The sequence below is a fragment of the Agelaius phoeniceus genome, chromosome 1 (genome assembly GCF_051311805.1).
Source record: "Agelaius phoeniceus isolate bAgePho1 chromosome 1, bAgePho1.hap1, whole genome shotgun sequence".
In the NCBI taxonomy this organism is placed as follows: Eukaryota; Metazoa; Chordata; class Aves; order Passeriformes; family Icteridae; genus Agelaius; species Agelaius phoeniceus.
This window is the reverse complement of record NC_135265.1, coordinates 64,017,535-64,038,602: the sequence shown is the minus strand read 5'-3', so window position 1 is coordinate 64,038,602 and position 21,068 is coordinate 64,017,535. Positions and strand designations below refer to the sequence as shown.

The following is a 21,068-nucleotide window of genomic DNA, read 5'->3' as shown; positions in this document are numbered from 1 at the left end:
CTCCTATTGCATTGATACCATACAAGTTTAACACTGAATAAAGATCCTAAAAGGAAAAAAAAAAATTGAAGTCTTTCTGTATCCATAGTTATATTTGCACTTTGTTAATTACTGTTGGGAGAGGGGCCATTTGAATTCTTTCTCAAAAATTAGAAAAACATTTAATTTCACCTTTGTTTATGCAAAATACAAATACAGTTTCTAGTAAAACTGATCTGAATTTAACTAGGAACCTGTGGGGTAAGGTTACAGCATCTGCCATTAGGCAAAGACAGCCACATCATTTTGTTTCATAAGAACTATGCCAACGTGGCTACCAATATGATGCATTAGACACAAAGCAGATCAGAAACTAAGCTAGAAAGAGAAAAAAATGTCCAAGAGGTAAATTTGAATCATTGTTAAGTATGCATGCTGCTCATACACACATTGTGCTGTCATTGTTAACATAAAATACAAAACATTTTGTAACATTTCGAAATAAATTGAAAAAGCAGTAGCTTTTAATGTAACAGTTACACTCTTTTTTTCCAAAAAAATTAGTATATTTAAGACAGCAGTAATAGTGTGCTACATTCTTGCTTTTGGACAGTAACACAGTAATTATGGCTAAAAAAAGTGCTTTGAAACTTGTCATTGCTTGAGCACAAATGCCCAAGGCAATGCTAAACCAACACAGCTTCATTCTGATCCGATTTTCTCAAACTGTGCATTATACCCTTACATAATTTAATTCATGTTGGAACAAAGCCATTCAACTCTGCAACTTTGCACTCTTCCTTAAGCAGATGATGAGGCAAACACATGAGCCTGGGGACAGGGTGTATAAATGAATCACAAAAGGTATATGCTTAATTAAAGAGCACTGCTGTCACTTTTTCCAGATAAAATTCATATAGCCTTCATCTGATCTGAGTCAAGTATGAATCAGGATCCCTATGCCAATGTCAGGAAACACATGCTGCTCAGCACAGAGCAGCTGAAAGAGCCATATTGAACTGCTTCTGATGAAGCTCATTTGAGCTGACTTGTGGCAAGCATACCAAGAGGAGGCCAGGGAACCAACAGTGATTTCTTCAAGATCAGGGCTCACAGCCTGTGTATGCCAATGCCTTACTTGTTTATGTTGCTGCCTTCCTTCAGGCGCTCTCCTGCAGCTCCTGTTTTGGACACTCTCTCGCTCCCAGCCAAATCCACCAGGCTGATCTTGCTGACCTTCTCTCCAGAATTCTGCAGAGATGGGACATGGGAGAACAACAGCTAAGAAACACTGGCATAAAGTACCAACATGCTTGACACTGGCACCATGAAACACTGGTCTTCATAATAATGTGGGTAAAGTATCACATTTGAGACATGAGAGAAGAAGGAATTGTCAGAAGTCTTACAGATCTTTGAAAGTCACCCATATATTTTCAAGTAAAGGCCTGAAGCACCAAGGAACCAGAACTAGCCATGTGGTAACATCAATCACCTTATGGCAGAGTAGGCCATTAAAATACATTAACTCCAGCAACAGTTAAGACCTAAGAAAGTTTCATGGTGTCAACATAATCTTAAAAAGTGATCCAACTGTTTGTTTTATGTGGTGTGCTTCCTCGCTCTTCCAGGGTTCTCTCAGTCTTGATTACTGGACTCCATGGTATCAAAAGTCAAAACACAGTTAATCAGATGATTTATGTGTATGAGAAAGGAAGAAGAATCCACCTCAACTTCATAAATTAATCAACAGAAATACATACACCAGACTGCAGGTCATAGAGTGTCTGAGTCACTATAATATTGAACACGGCATGAGAGCGGCTGCTTTCTTCATTCATGTTGGTTGCAGCAACGGTTCGAGATTTGTTTCCCTCTGACATCAGTGACTCAATATCCTAGAGCAAAAAGAGTAAAAAGGGATGCTAGGATAAAAGCAAAGTATCGTGCTTGCTAAACAAAATCCCCATCTAGATGGAAGGGTGTGTGGGAGAGAGGAAGAAAGGAAGGTAGAAATAATGAGAAAATTCTTTGCACATTTTGAGATGTATTGCTACAGAGGCATATAAATCCACAGAACAATGTTAAATCATATCTCTGTTTTAAGTGCTGCACTTAAAGCCCAGCAACTACAGTCAATTCACCTTTTCCTTATCCTCTGCTGAACTATGCTGGTGACATCCACATTACAAATCATATTGTTTAGTGCCAGGAATCAGGCCAGCACAGATCCACCTACACAAGTGAACACAGGGCATCTCTTTACTGACCTGAATTAATGCTATCTTCACTTAATTGGCTCAAAACATTACCTCACTTCAACCTGTACCTTCCCACATGTGCAAGACAAAGATGACTATGCAGAGCCTGATATATGTGCTTACTGAGTCTTCCAAAACCATTTCAGAAGTCATCAGCCAAAACCTAAGCATGAACAGCACGTACTAGAATTTGCACAAAGGAGGTGTGCTTTCAAACTAAGCAATTCACCAATATAGAAGCTGCAAAAGCAGTTTTTATAACTGTATAATATGCACAGATACTGCAGAAAAAATTTTAAAGCCCCAAAACATAAAAAGAAAGACATAACACTACACAAATAATTAACTTTTTTTTAAAAAACACTTCTAAATCAGATTTCCAAATCTGTGTCCTCATAAAAAGAAACTCCTACACAACTCATAAAACTGCACTGCTTTAATTATTTCCATTGTGCCTACAGTGGTTCATTGGCTTATACAATACTAATTTATTTGAATGTGTTTTGGTAAATCAAGTGGGCTTAGATGCTGTTATGATTTAAGTTATGAATTACCTATATAAAACAGAATGTAGTACTCAACAACAAAGTCAAATTCATGCTGAAAGATTAATATAATTATCTTAGAATCCTCATATTTCCTGTGTCAAGCAAATATTGTGTTCATGGCATACATTACATGCAGTGAAACTGCAAATTATGAGATACCACTACTGTATTTGTAACTAACATAAGGACAAACCCAGTGCTTCCACATGAAATAAATCTTCCTGAAGAATTAGAGACGATCTTTGCAATGGCCAGAGACAATAATCACTCAAGAATATCTAGACAGACATTCATTTACCTCTTCTGAGACTCCTACTGCTCGTGTACTTAGGTGTTATTTATAAACTTGTCCCTGGTTTAGATTTACCTCAAAGTTTGTAACAGCCAGCTGAGACAGGCCATCGACATACGGACCCAGCACCTTGTGCTCTCGGACCTTGAGGGACTGCCGACTCCTGTGGAATAAAGTACACCTCATGCACAATCTACTCATTAGCATGGAGAGCCAACTATTACCCTAATATGAAATAAGTACCTTTTATATAGCAGAAGTCAATTTATGTCTTTTTTAATTGTAACAGGAAGAAGAAAGTATTTGAGAATTTGTAACTCAAATAATAAAGAGTCAAACCAATCTATTCAAAACCAGTTTTGATCTATATACATAAATTATTTTTATTGCATCTTCCCACCCCAGTATTTGTGGCTGGAACAAAACCTGAAATGCCTTAATTGGCAGAAAGAATGCTGAGCTAAAAAAAAGGAGACTAAAAACCCTCCCCCTAGCAATTTGCTAAAGCTCCCATTTCTTCTCACATTTTCTATACTTTATTGATACATACTGAGGAGGTCTGAAATCTATCTCGTGAACTAACTTGCACACAACATGTTCAGCAATTATATTCAAGAATTGAAATATAAACCACATATATCAATGCTCAGTTGAACAAGTGTTGTCAAACTACTTCCTGTACACACATCTCCAAGCCAGAGTGCCTAATCACTATTTCTGTGTAGACAAAATAGAAGAAAGAATTCCTAAGTAAATTCTAAGGTGTCACCTTTCCACATTCAAAAAAGTTCAAAATCTAAACCACAAAGACCTAGCTGTAAATAAGCTTCAAATTTCTCCTAGATGATGAAAATTCCTACACAAATACTGCCTGGATCATCTGGCAAAAATACCCCAGAACTTACTCGTATGTGGTCTTGCTTTCTGGTGGTAAAGTACTTCATACAGTATTTGCTTGCATCAGTAGGATGGTATCCTAATGTTTAAATTAATCACACCAGTGATTAATTTAACACACATGAATATTCTCTTCTTTCTCATGTTTGATATCTAATCCTCTCTAAAGAAGTCATATAAACATACATCTGAAAAAACCTTCTCAGGGACTTCCAAAATCCATTCCTATTTTGAGAGTTTAAAGAAAAATACAGAAGGCTGTGGGGGAAAGTGAAGCTACTCACCCTTTTGGGTCGAGCAGATCTCTGACTTTCTCATTGTAGATTTCCATATAGGACACTTCAACTTTAAAAGTATGAGATTCATTTTCTTCTACAGAGATTCTCTGAAATAAAGCACAACAGAGCCGTGGGATCAGACCCAGCTGCTCTGCATTGCCCATCATGGAAAAGGATTTTCCTGAACCTAAAAGAAAAAAAGGAGAGGAAAATGCATTAGAATATAATTTCTTAATTATTCATTCATTCAAGCACATTTTAATTCTCTTTTCATTTCTCCAGGAGCATGTATCAGAACAACTTAACATGCTACTCCAGACAGCTAATTCTTTGGACAAGGTAGAGGTAAACAAAAAGAGAAATTATCCTGAAAGTTTCTTTCAGTAGGGACATTACTTAGGGCCCCTTGGAGCACACTTAAACACTAGAAACTGAGTAAATCTCCAGTAGGAGACTACTCACTACTCCTTTCAGGCTTTGAAAGAGGCCCCAACAGGTAGCAACCAGGATCATACTGACAGAGCTGCTTTTAGGAATTCACTTATCACTGCTTATACTACTCATATATGAAATATCATGATATTTCAAAGTGCAATTTTTAAATGTTATCTACCTTAATATTTATGTTTTGTTGTTCTCACTTCCCAAGTGCCTAAAGTGTTCTCCCCCTTTAGGGCACTCACCTGTCTGTCCATAGGCAAAAATACAAGCGTTATATCCCTGAAAGGCCTTTTCCAGAATTCCTTCCCCAAGGCACTTGAACACCACTTCTTGACCTAGAAAATAATTTGGCTTATTTTAAATTGTATAACATGCTAGAATTGACTGAAAACAAGAATAAAAAAGGTTTGCACATTATTTTTTATGATTAAGAGCACTGATGGAAACATATTATTCATGCACAACTGAGCGATAAGATCAAAACTGTTGCAACCCGTGTTTAAATACATTGCAGATTATCTGTAAAGTGAACAGTTTTTCAAAAGGTGTCATAGAAGTTGAATGCTTAGAAAATAACACAGATGTCTAAATTTTTTATTATTTCAGTGTAGTTTCTGCAATTAATATGTATTGTTTAATTACTGAGTCCTGTAACAAAAAGAGTCAAAAGAAAGAGTCCTGTAACAAAATTTCAATGAAACCCATTGGTGAGCCAGGACATTAAGGGCACACAGGAACAAGTGGCTGTTCTCTTGGGAACTTGCCTTAAGTTTCACCATAAGCCATTACATTCCCCCTGTAGCAAGGTGATGTTGGAACAAGATAAAAGCATTCCAATGACATTCAGGAAGAAAATGTGTTTTAGGAGGCTGTGAGACCTCAACAGAGTTGTTTGAGGACATATTCTGCCAAATCCATAATTTGAAACATCAGATGCAGAATTTGATAGCTTGAAAATTGGCTCCCTGAGCCAGGCAGATTTTAGATGCACTTCAATCTTTCAGATGTAGAAAATGAAAATAGTCACATTGTTTGTTTGTTTTTTTAACAGGAAAGCCCAGAATTTGTACACCACAAAGAGGGTTAACGTGTTGTCTGCTTTGAGCTTTGATCAGACAATTACACCAGCTGTGTGTACACCCAAAACAAGGAGAGCTGAGCTAAGGACAGTATTTGTTCACCTTCAGGTGTATGGTTTTAAACTTAGATTCACTGCCTGGTGACTTTCTGAACACCTGTGATCAGCTGCCTCTCTCACCTTGGTATGGGAGTTTCAGCAATTATCAGTTGGGAGAAATTATTTCTTCCTGTGGATGCAGTAGTGACTTCTGTACTTTCAAAATGGCATATACTAGCATAAATCTTGCTACATAATTACTTATGAGAATATCCACATTCCATAGCCCAGAGAATTCCTGCAGAACCACCTCTGGAATGACTGCAGAACATTTTAGAAGCATATATATAGGACAAGAAAGTACATCACTTTCATTTTCCTTTCATTATAACCTAATTTCTTCTATAAAGAAAAAACTAGTGCAGTGATGTACTATGAAATGGTCTTTGTGTCTCTTTCTAGCTGAATTTCTAAAATTCCAAAGTGTCACTGGACTTGCATTAACAAGTTCAGAATGCTGAATACAGGAGGTAAAATAAGAGGAAAATCCACTGTATTCTGGAGTGACTTCATTTCCTTCACCATGCACATTCAGTGCTAGTTGACTCCTTCAACTAGGAGTCATTTGGTCATTTTATAATATCTATGCTGAGAGAGCACTGCTAAACAGCCTGGAAACAGAGAATGTTCAACTACTGATAAATGAAATATATCAGCAGAAGATTTTAATAAGAATGTAGAATAATCAAAAATTTACTTTCTAACCAACTCCTGAGGGAGCCACTTATTATCTTGCTGAGCAAGAACACAATATCAAGCAAAGACTGAAGCTGAATATAAATATTAAAAGAAAATCAAGTATATATACATTACACAGTGATTGTGAGTGGGAGACAAAACCATTTGTCAGAAGGAGAAAAAACTTTTATCACCCACTTCTGACAAGCAATAAACCAGTAACCTCCTCCATGTTTCCTAAGGGAAAAAAAAAGCAAATACCAAAGTGTTTTAATACTATGCCTGGTCATAATGACCATAGGATGACCTACAGATTCATTTCTCAATAATACTGATAAATATCAGGGAAGGAATCCACTTGAAATTTCACTGGCAAAGCTGGGTTTATTTTTCAGGAGATACTTAATTTTCAAACTGTCATCACAAACAGAAAATCAATGAGACTGATATATAACTCTAAAATGGTATTTTTATTACATATTTGAAGAGCTCAGCAATACCAACACAGACAAATGGGTCATTAAAAAGTGTTGCTTATAGTAACCAGTCAAATGATCATGGGATAAAATAAGATTTGGTCTTAAGTGCACTCAGAGGAAAGAGCACAAAATGCTAAACTTCAAATATGGATATTTTATTAACTTGCAAATGCAGGCCACTGAGAATAGCAGTATATCATCCATGATATTTTGCTATTTTTTATTAAGAAAAAACCACACTGCTTCCCCCTTAAATTTTATTAGTGGGTCTGCAAACTGCTTACAAACTCTGTATCATATAAAATTATGTCCATATGTGTTTACAGTCAAAAGAAATAATATAGCTCCAGTGACAACACTGCTGCATTTCTGTTTTGCTAAGTAAGTCAATACTGCCTGCAATTCATACTCTTTCTTATTTATGTGACTTTTCTTCCACAGATGCCTAGCATTTAAAGAGGTAAGCAGGGGTTTTAAATTATCACCTAATTTTCAGCAAATGGGAGAAATTACAAAAAAAAAAAAAAAAGATTACCTAACGGGAAAATTTCCCCTACAGCCTTTAAGAAGGGAATTCCCAATCTTCCAGCTGACTAAGACAATTTAGCATCTTAAAGGCAACTAAAGGCCAGAGACATCCATCCCCTCTCCCAGCTTTTGCTCAGAGCAGGGGCAAGCTCGGGACAGCATGTCCAAGGCTGCCAGGGAGCCCAGAGTAAGCAAATGAGCTGGCAGCTCTCACACACCAGGAACTCCCCTCTGCCCATACTTTTGAGGAAAGGGAAGCAAAGTCTGGTGAATTTTTCTTGCATACCAGGAACAGCTTCAATGTTAAGTCAAAACTACAAATAGACAAGACACTTGTGTCTGCTCAAAATCCAGAAGTCATTGTCTCTTGTGAGGGCAGAAGGGTAGAATTCTTTAAGCCAATTGCCTGGTTTGCTTCCTTTTAAAAAGGAAAGTGCTGCAGTCAGCATACATATTTCCTATAAAATTACAGTTTAGCTCCAAGTCAGGTGTATGGCCTTTCTGGAGCCTGCAGAAACACAGAGCTGATATTTCAGGCCAGCCATGACGGAGGTTAGGGAGTTCATGAAAAACCCACAGGCAAGTCAATACAGTGTGGGGTCCTAGGAATGGACCTGCCTAAGTGCTGCAGCAGTTATTTATGCATCTCTTGAATCCTTCCCAAACAGAAGGGTTTCTTTTCTTCCTTTTAAAAATCCACTTCATTGCAGACTTCAATAGGCTCTTACTGTTGTCCAGGCTTGTAAAAAGAATCCTTTGTTCTCATCTCTGACAATTTCTCAATATTGTCCTCTTCACCAAAATGCTGAGCAGTTATTTGTCTCTGTGAGCTTTCCAAGGCAAGCAGGTGTGTCCTTTATTCACAAACTGACTCCTGACCCATTCAAGTCATGAACAAATGGCAATAAGCTATTTTGCTCACTCTCAAAACACCTCTCCTGCAGCCTATAGACAAAGCTCATCCCTCTTCCAGATCAAGGCAAACTCATTCTGTCCTACAACCAAATTCCCCATCTTCCTCAAAAACTACTTCACTGACTTCTTTTTCACCCCTTCCCAATGAGAAATCCGTATTTTCACCAAACACCTAACTATGGCTTTCAGAAAAAAATAATCAGAAAAAAGGTGCAGGAGCTAGCATGTGATGATCAGCACAAACCATTCCTTGCTTAGAATGACACAGACACGAACTGTTCAGAAATGTGCAGCATCAATATTCAGTGTAAAATACAACCAAACAAAGACAAATAAAAAAAAAAACCACACTGAGAGAGTATAGGCTTAGATGAAATATATGGAAAAGCTTCTTTACTGTGAAGGTGATGAGGCACTGCCACAGGTGGCCCAGAGAAGCTGTGGAGGTCCCATCCCTGGAAATGTTCCAGGACAGGTTGGATGGGGCTCTCTCTAACACAATATATCAAGTTGCTAAAGAGCCCCCTTATCCTGGGGGGGCAGAGATCAGAGCACCAGTTCCACAAAGGCTTATAAAGAGTTTACTTCTCTTCTGTACTCCAGACTCCCTGCTGTCTTTATGAGAGCCAGTACTGCAAGGACAGCTGCAAAGATGCCCTCTTACAAGTTTTTCACCACCTGAAGGTTACCTTCACTATTTCTGTTGGTGATATCACTGGATCATTTAGAATTTAAGACTGTAGTTTCCATTTCAACAGGAAAAAAAATTGCTAAAAAAGCAATTCTGCTGCCAACAGCAACAATACCCATGTTTTCAAGTGCTGGAAAGATAAGGTAGGTACTTCCCGAACATGAGTACAGAAAGAAAATTAGTACAAACAAAATAAGCCTTATGTTCAGCCAAATAAGTTGAAGATCTCTCATAAAAGAAAGATGCCTTATACCATTTTAGGGTCAGCCCTACACCCCCAGAGCCTGGGAATTGTTTTCATTTACCCATGCAATTAAGTTTATCCAAACAGGAATCTCACTCTTGAGTGAACAATATTAGTAAGTGCTGATAGTAGCATAGATTGATCAATAAAGTGAGAAATAAAGTCAGTCTGATCATGTGTAATAGTTTTACAGATCCTGTAACAAATGTGCATTGCCAAGAGTGGACAAACATTGGGTTTGTGGGCATTAAAAAATAACAGCAAGGAAGAGTTACCCACATAAGTTGTCTGTGGTGCACACCATTCTGTGAGTTCTCATGACCCCCCTATCAATCAGCTAAATCTTTAATACACTGTGAAATACACAACTATATATCCATTCAACATAGTGCAAAATGAGCACACTTGGTTTTGCCCAGAGAGCAATGACTGATAGGGTAGCCTAGTACTTGTTAAAGTTTTCACTGTATCATCTACCACTGTAGATGATGATACATCTACAGGTAAAAGGGTTTTTCAAGGAACTAAATTTGTTGCACATGCCTTTTCTAAAAATTTTACTTCAGCCTAAAGCTCATACACAACTAATATTTTTAAGCAGTCTGGACTTAGCTTTCAAAATTTATATGTTTTCTTTTAATTGTGCAACTCACCCCTCCTCCTGGCAATGACATTAAATTTACACATCCACAGAGAGCTACTTTGGGCAGGAGTGTTGAATGCACCTAGCTTCCAGATCAGCACTCCTCCTGTAGTCCAGCATCCAAGAGATACCAGTTTAGCTCCAAAAGTGTGGTGGTCAGATGGCTTGTTTGGACTCTAAGGTTGCACCAAAGACTGTTATGGCATTAACAGTCTCTGGATGCAAGACAAGATGGTTATTTACAAGGTGCCTAGGACAATAGAGGTTTGTTCTATGAGCCAAAGAAGTTATCAGAAATCCCAACCAAATCCAGTTACTGTAATTTTTTTTTTGTTAATACATATGCACATTGAAGCCAAGCTGTGAAAACAGACTTAAGGAGCCTTAATATTAACAATATATATATCTGAAATATTGCCATATCAGCATTTGGTTTTTGGACCTAAACCAAGAAATGCTACTGTTGTACAGGATAGCATCAGGTCATGCCCAAGCAGGTGAACAACCCAGTAACTTACACCTGAAACTTTGAGCTGGTTTTTAATTACTTTAGTTTTGATATTGTATCAAATTCATTATGTTCTAGAGCATAAGGCCTGGCAGTCATAAGATAGCTTCAAGACCATACAACAAACACAACAACAGCAAAAACAGTGAAACCATTGTTTTCTGTATGCAAGTCTTTAAGCCCACATTCTTAGCATATTTCTGAAAATAAAAAAAAAAAAAAAAAACAAAACAGCACCAAAGCCTCCCACCAAGAAAGAAACTGCAAGAAAATACCACCCCTCCCACTTCCCCCCAACAAAACAAGGAAAAAACCCAAAGCCAAAAAGCAGTTTTGGTTTTCTTTTTTTCCCAGGCAGGGATATTGACTGGAATAGGCAAAATAACACCTCATAACTTACTAGCCAGTAAGAAAGTGGAAGACATGCAAGGCACCATTTTCTAGAAACCAGTCCCATAAGAGGTTAATCTACATACAGATAATAAAACTTAATTTCTTAGATAGGGCAAATCCACTTACAACTTCTGAAACATACTAGAGAGATCTAGCTTTCACTCAAATTAAAAACAAACAGATCTAGAACCCCACTGAATTCACCTGGAGATGAGTTAAACCAAGACAGAAACAAGTTCAACTGGTTAGGAGTGATTCTTGGGTCTATCCCATCTCTGCTGTGGGTTAGTGCCACGGTGTAGCCAACAGGTGTAGCTCCCACATGCACATGGGGCCAAGGTATGGGCACACACCATCACCTCCTTCCTTTTAAAGGAAACAGGGGAGTGCAGGCACATAAGAAGGTGCCAAAGGCTCTCCCAGCCTGAGCTAGAAATACTGTGCAGTGCACCTGTTCCGTGCAAATACAGCTCTTGAAGGCTGAACAAGTGAAAAACTTTTTTTCCTGAAGAAGCTTCTCTTTGCTCAGGCAATTAAGAAATATAGTGCAGTCCTTAAGATTTGGGATTTCATGCCAGGGCCTACAGTAGTCAGAAATATATTTTGAACACATGTATATAGCAGTTCATTTATGAGATCATTGATCTTAAACTTTGAGGAAATGAACCCTACCAGCTTTCAAGATTTCTTATGGGCCAAAAAATTTCATAATATGAATATCTAAACTTGGGAGTTTTTCCCTTTCCATGGACCACAGCCTTGAAATCCCAGTGTTCAGAGCTTTCTCTACCAAAACAAGTCCTCTTATAAAATATGAATATACTAATAGACAAATCCAGTTATGAGAAAACTGCTAGGATTACAATCTTATGTGGATTAGCCAGCTTTTGGGAGGCAGGAGTCACAAAGCTGATCGCTCAAAACACATTAGGGATCTGATCAGTCAGACTATGAATCATTTGAAAGACCTGAGATAACCACACTGTCTGAGAAGAACATGCTTTATTCCCCCCTCTCATTCACAGAGAGATGCAGAGCACTGAAAACATGCACATTCATCACTAGCATCAGTCAGAAGTAATTGCTGATCCAGAAATTGTGAGTGACAGAAATGGCAAAGGGCACTTTCAGGTGATTAAAAAAAAAAAGTTATAGCTTAAATGTAAAAACATCTCTCCTGAACAATGTCCCAGGCACCTTAAAACTTGCATTCCTTCTCAGTTGAGGAGCTAGTACCAGATGACTGAATCCCTGTAAAAATGATAAGTCTGCCTCTGTGAAGAAGTCACTTGAGCATCACTGTGCAAAATGCACAATAAAATAAAAAAAGAACCCCAAACTAACTTCACAAAATAACATATGGGAGTTTGGACCTTTCTTGAATTATTTACACTGTCCACTGTATAGAAAATAGTTTACCTGCATATTTTGTGGTGTTTGATTCATCCATGGACCAGAAGCAGTGATCAAAGGCAAACACCTGTAGAATCACATAAAAAGACAAATTAGGAGCCCTGGTTATAAGACTTTTGATTTAAAGCTGTACATATTCATGACGGTGTAATTGCAGTTGGGCTCCACTATTTCTGCAGACCCTAAATCAGAACTGTAATAAGGCATAATTGTCAGAAATACTTTTGTGTAATCAAGAGAGAAACAAAGCTCAATACTTCTTTTCTATATGTAAGATACACTATACAGATTACTCCTTACTCTATCCCCTAATACAGATTACAAAACGCGGACAAAAACTAACTCCACTCTTCTCCAGGCACCAACAGTGACAAATGTTTCTGTTAACAGTAACAGAACAGCAACACAAGCACTCAATACACAGAATTTGGTGAGATGACTATTTAGCAGACATCAGCACAGTACACACAATTTTTACCTTGGGATGCACTTCTGATATTTAGAAGAGCATTACTACTCACAAGCCTTAAAGAGCAAATAAATAGTATTAGATTATCCATCTAAACAAAGAGGACAGTACTGCATCTCAGCAGAGGAAGCTCAGAAACTACAAATAGAAGATGTAGCTCTATTAGAGAAACAAGCTATCAGAGCCTGCTCTAGTGAAAAGACAGTATCACTTCAGTCAAGAGATGCAGTGAGAAACTTAATGAGATTCAATATTGTGCTCAGAGGGCTTGCAAACCTGGAACAGTGTCCTGCAAAACCACTTAACATGCTGGGATTTGATCCAAGTTTATTTTCCTGCACATTCCAGAACATCATGACAGACATTTAACTTCTTTTTCACAGGTTTAGCTTGCTACAAACACACCTTAAGCTGCAGTGTGTTTTCCACATGTTGCCATGATAAATGACTGTGGATGAGTTAACAATATGGATTCTGGTTTTGTTATTGGGGTTTTTGGGGGGAAGCACAAGAGGTGGAGAAAATCTCAAATCACCTTTTTAATAAAACTTTGCCTGGGTCAAGATTATATTTTCCTGGTCATCCAACAGGTGATCTCCTTTGTGGGACAAACCATGCATGTCAGTGTAGAGCAAGAGCCACAAGCTCTGTCAGCTGAAATATGCAAATGCCCTAGAGCCAAATCCTGAGGGGAGGACAAAGATGGATCATTTTCATCTGACTTTTGGGGTTGAAGAACATCTTGAAGTCCCAGCTATTCAGAGTTACTACACAACACAATCTACAGCTATGCTGCAATGTAACCCTTCCCAAAACATCTATTGCTGTAAATATTACAGAAGGTAACACCAGGTTAGCACAACAACTTCACCTCCTTCCCTTTCCTCCAGCTTAAAGGAAAACACATCAAATAGCCTGAGAGAAGACTCAATACTGAGACAACACTTAGTCTGTAAGAGTGAAGAGTTCTGGAATTCCCTTCTGAAGAAAAAACAAACAAACCCATAATAATCATCTAACAGGGAGGCCTGAGTCACTGCAGCACAAATAGAATCAGACATCACCATGAATCAGGATGATCCCTGATGTGACTGAGTCAAAAACATCATTTGGCCACTGAACTGCAAGTAAAATGCAGCAGTTACTCCACCTTGTCTTCAGATATAAGTTGGGGGCATTTTAAATTAACTTTTGAGCATTTGATCATCAAATCTAGGCAAAAAACTATGTCATCAGTAAGAACACAAACCCTTTTCCTAACTTCTACAGTCCAAGAACTATTGTTCCTCTTCTCATATTCAAATTCTATGGAAATTTTCAGCACGGGACTTGCTAACAATATCTGATCTCTCCAATGACCAAATGGCAAGCAATTAAATTACAAAAAAAGCCCCAGACTGTAAGGACTCAAAACTGACCATTCTTCCCCCCTTAAAACTAAGTGTTATCTGCAGTGGATCACACAGACCAGTTAAAAAGGTTACTTGGCTATACATACTTACACATACTATACATTACTTATGTGTAATGACTGAAATGTCAATACAGCACTACTATAGGCCGATTTAATCTATTGTCCCACACATTTTCCCCTTGGTTAACATGGAAAACGACAACAGGATCATTCAATGACTTCTAATTTAAACACTGGCCTTGCAAAGAGACTCTTTAAAACTAAAATATGGGCTTGCAGCCAAGTGTTTCTTCTAGAAAAGCAGATTTTATTAGGATGTTTTTAAAATGGTAAAATTGGTCAGACTGGTTTTCAAAAGGTCAAAAAATGATTATGCAACAAGAAGAGAAAAATTCTGCCTTCAGATAAAACTAATGTAAATATAGCATTTTAGTTTGTTTCCATAATAAACATAAAAAAAGCTGGGGCATGGATTTGGTCTATTTATAAATTCTGTTCTGGAAAATTGCCAAATCCTTTTAACAGAAGGAACAAGATTACCTTAAAAAAAAAAGTGTCAGGCAAAAAGGCAGAAACTGCTGGAGCATGCACTATCTGCAAAACATGCAGAGCAGCTGCAGCTGAACTCCCCTCTCCATTAAAACAGGCAGGAGAACACTTAAAACACCACTTTGATTAGTGATGACAAAACAGCAACCTTGAACATTCCCAGCAAACATACCTTAAGGGTTCACCCAACCAAAACAATTTTATGGACAACTGAGACCTTTGGGAAAACAGATTGCAAACACAGGAATTAACAGAGTAAAAATAAGGCACACAGGAGCAAGACACATGGTCCCAATCAGCAAGGCTCTTGAACATGTACATCAGGAAGGCATTTTATGGGAAATATCTGTAAGACAGCATTCTACCAAAAGAGTAATCCTTGTACAGAAAAGATGATAAAAAAAGATAACTATCTTATATTTTTCTGATGCCCAGTGCAGGAATGGCAGGACAAGCAATCCCAAGTTGAGCATGGAAGCATACTTGGGGTCAAGACACAGAACACATGCCATGAAGAAACAACTAAATATTCTAAATATTATCTAATGTGCTCCCTTCTTTCTCCTCTCTTCACTGATTATTCTTCCTTAAAATGGAAGTGGTGGGTATTACTTCTGATAGAAGTGTGCAGAATAATTATTTTTCTCTTAATAATTTTTCCCAGAATTCATTTTCCTGAAAAGGTTACTTGGTTTTTATTAATCCACCTGTAAACACAACTATCAAAGCCATGAGAAGTTCTGTTAATGTTCAAGTCTCAGACTCACTAGCCAATATTCAAACTGGGCATTATCAGGCACTGAAAATGCCTTTTTAGCAAAAATCTTTAACAACTTGTACCAGAAGTGTATCTACCAGCTATATTAAAACTATTAAAATGTATTTGAACAACGATGTCTGTGACACAAACAGAACTTTTTATACTTCAAGCACCTTATATGAATTAGTCTTTAACTACATTTTGGAAGGTGTTTAATAGTATTCTTTATTTTCATTAATAGTGTTCTGGGCTTTTAAACAACAGAGGGAATTAACAAGCAAGCCTTTAAAATCTTCTTATTTTCTGCAAGATTCTGTATCTTATACTTCATCCTAGCATCCAAAAGAGAAAGCTAGATAAAAGGAAGCTGTCAGAAACCTGTCACACTAGGGTAGTAGGTTACAAAGCAAAGATTTTTAATGAAGGGATGAACTAGGTACATTCAGCATAATCATATAAAAATGGACATTTATGAGAAACAGCTAGCTGGCAAGTGCTGGATCCTGGTACTACTGTACCCAGAATCAATGTATGTGTGCACATTAGCCTAATAAAGTAAGTTATGTAGGTCATTTCTAGGTTTTATAGAGAACTATACTTGGAGTGTTAGCAACTCTAAGAAATTGTACAAAATATTTGTTCTGGTAACCACAATATTTAAGAAAAACAAAAGATATGGGGCTTTGATTGCTTCAGCAAACACCTGCAGCAGTTTAAGAGAGCTGATGGTTATTTTGCTAAAGAGACAACAAAAGTTATGGCTTCTTCAACAAGGCAAACTGGGATGCAGGTCCATGCATCCATCACATGTGTCAGTGAAAAATCTAGAGTTTTGTCTCAAATTCACCTGTACCTGTGGCTTTAAAATGAAATTGCAGATTTTAATTAGATTTTAAACTAGAGAAGCCATTGTGCCTGCTGCTGCAGTTAGGTATCACAGAATCTAAAAAGAGAGCAAAATAGATGCTCACATTTTAAAAAGCCAAACCAACATTCTGCACAATGTGTTTTCATTAAGGTTCCTAATCAATAGCTAGCAGAAATAATAATTTTAAGGTTTATGCATGTAAGTATACTTATGGAAACTAGTTACAGGTAATGAGCACCATACCAAATATTAACTGCCTGCCTGTTTAAGCCAAATTACATAATTAGTTTCAAAAGGAGTTTAATTTCACATTCATTATTCTTATAAAGTCTAATCCTCAGTATAGGCTAGGCAGAGTCTGGGGCTTCCAGCATTTAGCAATGCATTACCCAGATTGAACATAATCCCTAACACATTGTCTGTACAGCTATAAAATATCCCAAATGTATGACCAATGCCTAATGGCCATTTCTATATGGCCAAGAGATGGCCAATTAATCACATTTTGCTTTCATTGAGAAGCAGTCAGTCTGACAGGCTGGGTGCTGGCTGGTTCCTAAAAAGGAAAGGAAGGGAGAACTGAAGAAGGGAAGTCTTCATTTCAGGGCAGCTGTTCCTACAGCCCTCTTACAACTGCTGATGGAGATAAGTAATACAGGAGATACACAAGGAAATGGCAGACAGAGTCTACACCAGTCAACTTAATGTCCATGGAAGCAATTAAAGAGCTGAAAAAAAAAGTTGGTCACTATGACAAACACAAAACCTGTGATAGGGCTGAAGAAGTGTGGAGAGAAAATCTGAAGGGATCCTGGGACACAGCTCGCAGATCTCAGCTCAGAACAATAGTTTTACCTTTGCCACAAAATTACACTTAAATGGAATGTTTGCAGAAATAGCAAAACATAAAGCAAAATAGCATCCAATATCCTTATATAAATTTTTCTATCACAGCTTCTGAGCTACAAGTGGATTTGGGAAAACAATCTATGCATGGCTGATGATAAATTAGCCCATTAAAGGTAAAGAGACTTTCATTATTTACAAAATTTTATTTTAAAAATTTTTGATTTTAAAATCAACTATGTGCAGTACCCCAAAAACTGTATAAATCAAGAAATCTCATACCACATCTTTACAAACTCAGCAGTGCGAGTTTTCCCCACATGGTACTAACCTTCTTCTGTCTCAATCTGGTAAATATTTCACATAACATCATAAATTTCAGCACTATAGCTTAAGGATGTTAATGACCATCCAACTATACCTAACAATAATGTGACATTTACGCACAAGCCTGCAGCTGTTCTGGTTTTGTCAAGGAAACACAAGGCCAAACGTAAGCTTTTACATAATTCCAGAATAACTTCATCAGCCTATAATGGAACACAAATGATGCACTACAGAAAATGAAAGCTCTTGTAAAAACAATGGTTTGTGGGAGAATTACAACACAAATGAGAGTTTTCTTCCTTTTAAAAAAATGTTTAACAACGATCAAACTATCTTTTATTACAGATATCAACTGATATAAAATTTTATTAAATGTCCCAACAGGTACATTTCTCCTGCCCTTCCCCTGCACTACCAACAACACAGACAATCTTTTCTATGTAATTTCTAGTGCACTTTGGCAAATTTTACCCTAATTACTAATTCCTGACTATTGTCAAGTGCAAACAAAAATGGTTTATCTATTACTAGATGGTTTTTGTTGCCTTTTAAAAATAGTATGTGAACTTTTAAACAGAACTGTTTTTAACAAAATGTTTTAAACACACTATTTATTCAGTCTTTCAAATGTTTTTATGACTGTATTAAAATTTTGGCTTGTCCTGGTCACAGCTTTAACAAGCCATCTGCCTTGCCTGCATGTCAGTTGGATTAAAATATATCCTTCTGAAATTATGAAACTTTTAACCTGGAAGTTTGAAGAACAGATTTTTTTTAATGCTTTCCTTTTCTGAAGCCATGTTGTTCACATACTACAGCAATATGTCCAATACTTCTGCAGTGCTCAATATTTTCAAGCAGATACAAATGTAAAAAGAGACAAAATACTTACCTTTGGTGGTTTTCTAGATGATTGGCAATGAACCCAGCAACAGTGATGAGAAGCATGAATACACCATTCACATAAAGAGAAGAGAAGGGAACAAATGAAAAAAAAAAGAAACAAAGTCAGTGTATGTCATTACTATAATTTGAACTTTTTTTAAATCCACAATGTATTTAAGAGTAATCAGATCAAATTATATTTAAATGAGATACCACATATTTTTCACCAGTAATTACTTAATTACTAATACTCTCCCACATTAAAAAGAAAGTGCCAGATTCCTTATAGATATAAAAATCTAACAGAGCTGTGTTCCAGAAGAAAGATAAGTATCTGTTTTGTCATAAAAGATGAAACACAGCCCATCTCTGGTGGCAAATAAACCGAGCTTGCAAACTGGCAGAGCAAGGTGCCAGGGTGAAGCCCCACTGAGTTCAGCAGTGCTACACAAACATCAAGGTAAGAGACAAGCAAATGTTTCTTGCAGAGATTACAGAAGTGAAGAAAAAGAAACCTGTGTAGGCTGTGTTCTCCCCAGTCACAGAAAGCCCACACAGTGCACAAGAAACCAGTGCAAAGACACCATCACCATTCACACAGCTCCAACAAGTGCTATCACAAATAACACAGGGATGACAAACCCCCAGTCGAAAGACAACAGCTCAGACTACTTCAAATTGTCCTTAAATGCTTTCATGCTTTTGCTGGCAGGTATATGGCCACATTATAAATTCAATCACCTTGGGTTTTTCTGGTGGGAGATCACAGCCCTGTCTCACTGTGCAGCCCTCTGCTCCCTGATGCCAATGCAAGAGAGGAGGTGAACACACAGTGCAGAGCTACACTGACTTAGGCCATTCATCAAAACTACAACCTTAGGCATATGTTTAAGGTTGGAAATAAGAAATTGCTACTCACTCTTCACATCAAAGGAAAAAAAAGCATGGATGAAGGAAAGAAAAGAAAATGTGGATGAAGAGGAAAAAATACAATGAGAAAGGTCTATAGACAAAGAACACAAGCAGAGAATGCAGTAAGGTTTATAAGATAAGGACACAGATGAAAGGTATACAACAGACACAGGACACAAAATTCAAATATATCAAATATATATTTCTGCACTCTCAGTGCAGAAACACCTGGGACCAAGCCATGCCATCATCCACCAGTCTGTACATACCAACCCCACCAAGTTGGGAGGAGGGCAGGGAAGACACAAAGCACTTTGAGCAGTTTTCTTAGCAACTCACAATAAAAGGGCTCAGCAAAAAACTCTGAAGGGATGCAAATCCACAAACACCTCTTGCACAATCTTTTCTGCCTACTCTCAGCTCGTACCTCAGATGACACATCTGCCTGAAACAGAAGTTACAGAGCTGGGACACGGGACTGGTGTAATGCAAACATCGTTTGCCTCCAGACAAACCACTCGCTGCAGCTTTACACCCTTTCATTAGTGGTGGCTACACAGCTCAGTCCATGGCTAGCTCATGTACAGGTGGCTCAGAAGTTGTGCAGAATGCACTCTTATCTATCCGAAAAATACATTTAGCTCTACCCTGAATATTATCATTTTAATCCATTTTCAGATGTGATGCAATTACAAAGTTATCAGCTTGTCTAGATGTGGGATTCACATTCTCTGAACCTCAGAGAAGCAGTGAAAGAAGAAGAAAAAAAAATGATCAAAACAATTCTTATCTCATTTGCTGCACCTGTGTTGTGCCAAAGTGGAATGCATTGTGGAAGATTGTTTACCTGAAGGGAATTGGTAATTGAACTCTGGTTTGAGTGTTTTGATTCATTGGCCAATTGAATCCATGTGTGTGTGTGTCGGGACTGTCAGCTGACAGTCACAAGATTCTGGGCAGTTGAGTTGAGTGCTTTGTGTAGATTCAGTTTAGATGTAATGTAATATAGAATAATATAGTATAATAAAGTAATTAATTAGTCTTCTGATAGGATGGAGTCCTCCTCATCATTCCTCCCAGACGTCGAGCAAAAATATCACTGATATCTAAAAAGAGTCCCAGCAGCACCTCTAAACTTCCAAGAGAAGTTCCTATTGAAAGAAGTCATCCAAAGCTTTTTGGAATGCTTTAAAATACACTCATACCTTGAAAAATAATTTAGGATTATATCAGCTTTACTAGAGAATTCCTTTACTAGAGACTGCTGTACAGATTCAGCAGAAGTCCTAAACAATTTATTTGAAAGTAAAATCCAACAGAAACTTTACCAAGTGCTTTTTCTTCCTAGAATCATTCTTGTAAGGCCAAATTAGAAAAGGTACAGAACATCATTGAAGCGACTAAATGGTTTGACACATGATTCTTAAGATATTTACTTAAGCAGTGTGAGCCACTACCTTTTTGGACACCTTCTCTAGCTTTACTTTGATGTCTATTTCAAGAAAAGCATAATAGTCACTTTTTAAACCCCTGGTGGATGGCAGAGCTTCCCAGTAGCATCATTGATCTCTGGGATTTCAAAGCACAAGGAGCTGCAGCTTCCTACCATATGTCACATCCAAATGCTCCAAACTCTTAATACCAACTTCAGCAACTCCCTGCATCACCAACAG

General features: G+C 37.6%; 1 protein-coding gene across 3 annotated transcripts in view; it reads right to left on the bottom strand.

Moving 5' to 3' along the window:
* The window catches only part of KIF13A (kinesin family member 13A), a 105,994-nt gene that overhangs the window by 46,898 nt on the left and 38,028 nt on the right, over nt 1–21,068 (bottom strand). For all 3 annotated transcript variants that reach the window (XM_077180335.1, XM_077180328.1, XM_077180331.1), the window contains exons 3-9: nt 18,491–18,503; nt 12,372–12,432; nt 4,939–5,031; nt 4,262–4,442; nt 3,156–3,243; nt 1,743–1,877; nt 1,118–1,230 (exon numbers count right to left, since the gene is read on the bottom strand). In XM_077180335.1, coding sequence (XP_077036450.1) covers nt 1,118–1,230; nt 1,743–1,877; nt 3,156–3,243; nt 4,262–4,442; nt 4,939–5,031; nt 12,372–12,432; nt 18,491–18,503 — 684 coding nt within the window. The remainder of the gene's footprint in view (nt 1–1,117; nt 1,231–1,742; nt 1,878–3,155; nt 3,244–4,261; nt 4,443–4,938; nt 5,032–12,371; nt 12,433–18,490; nt 18,504–21,068) is intronic.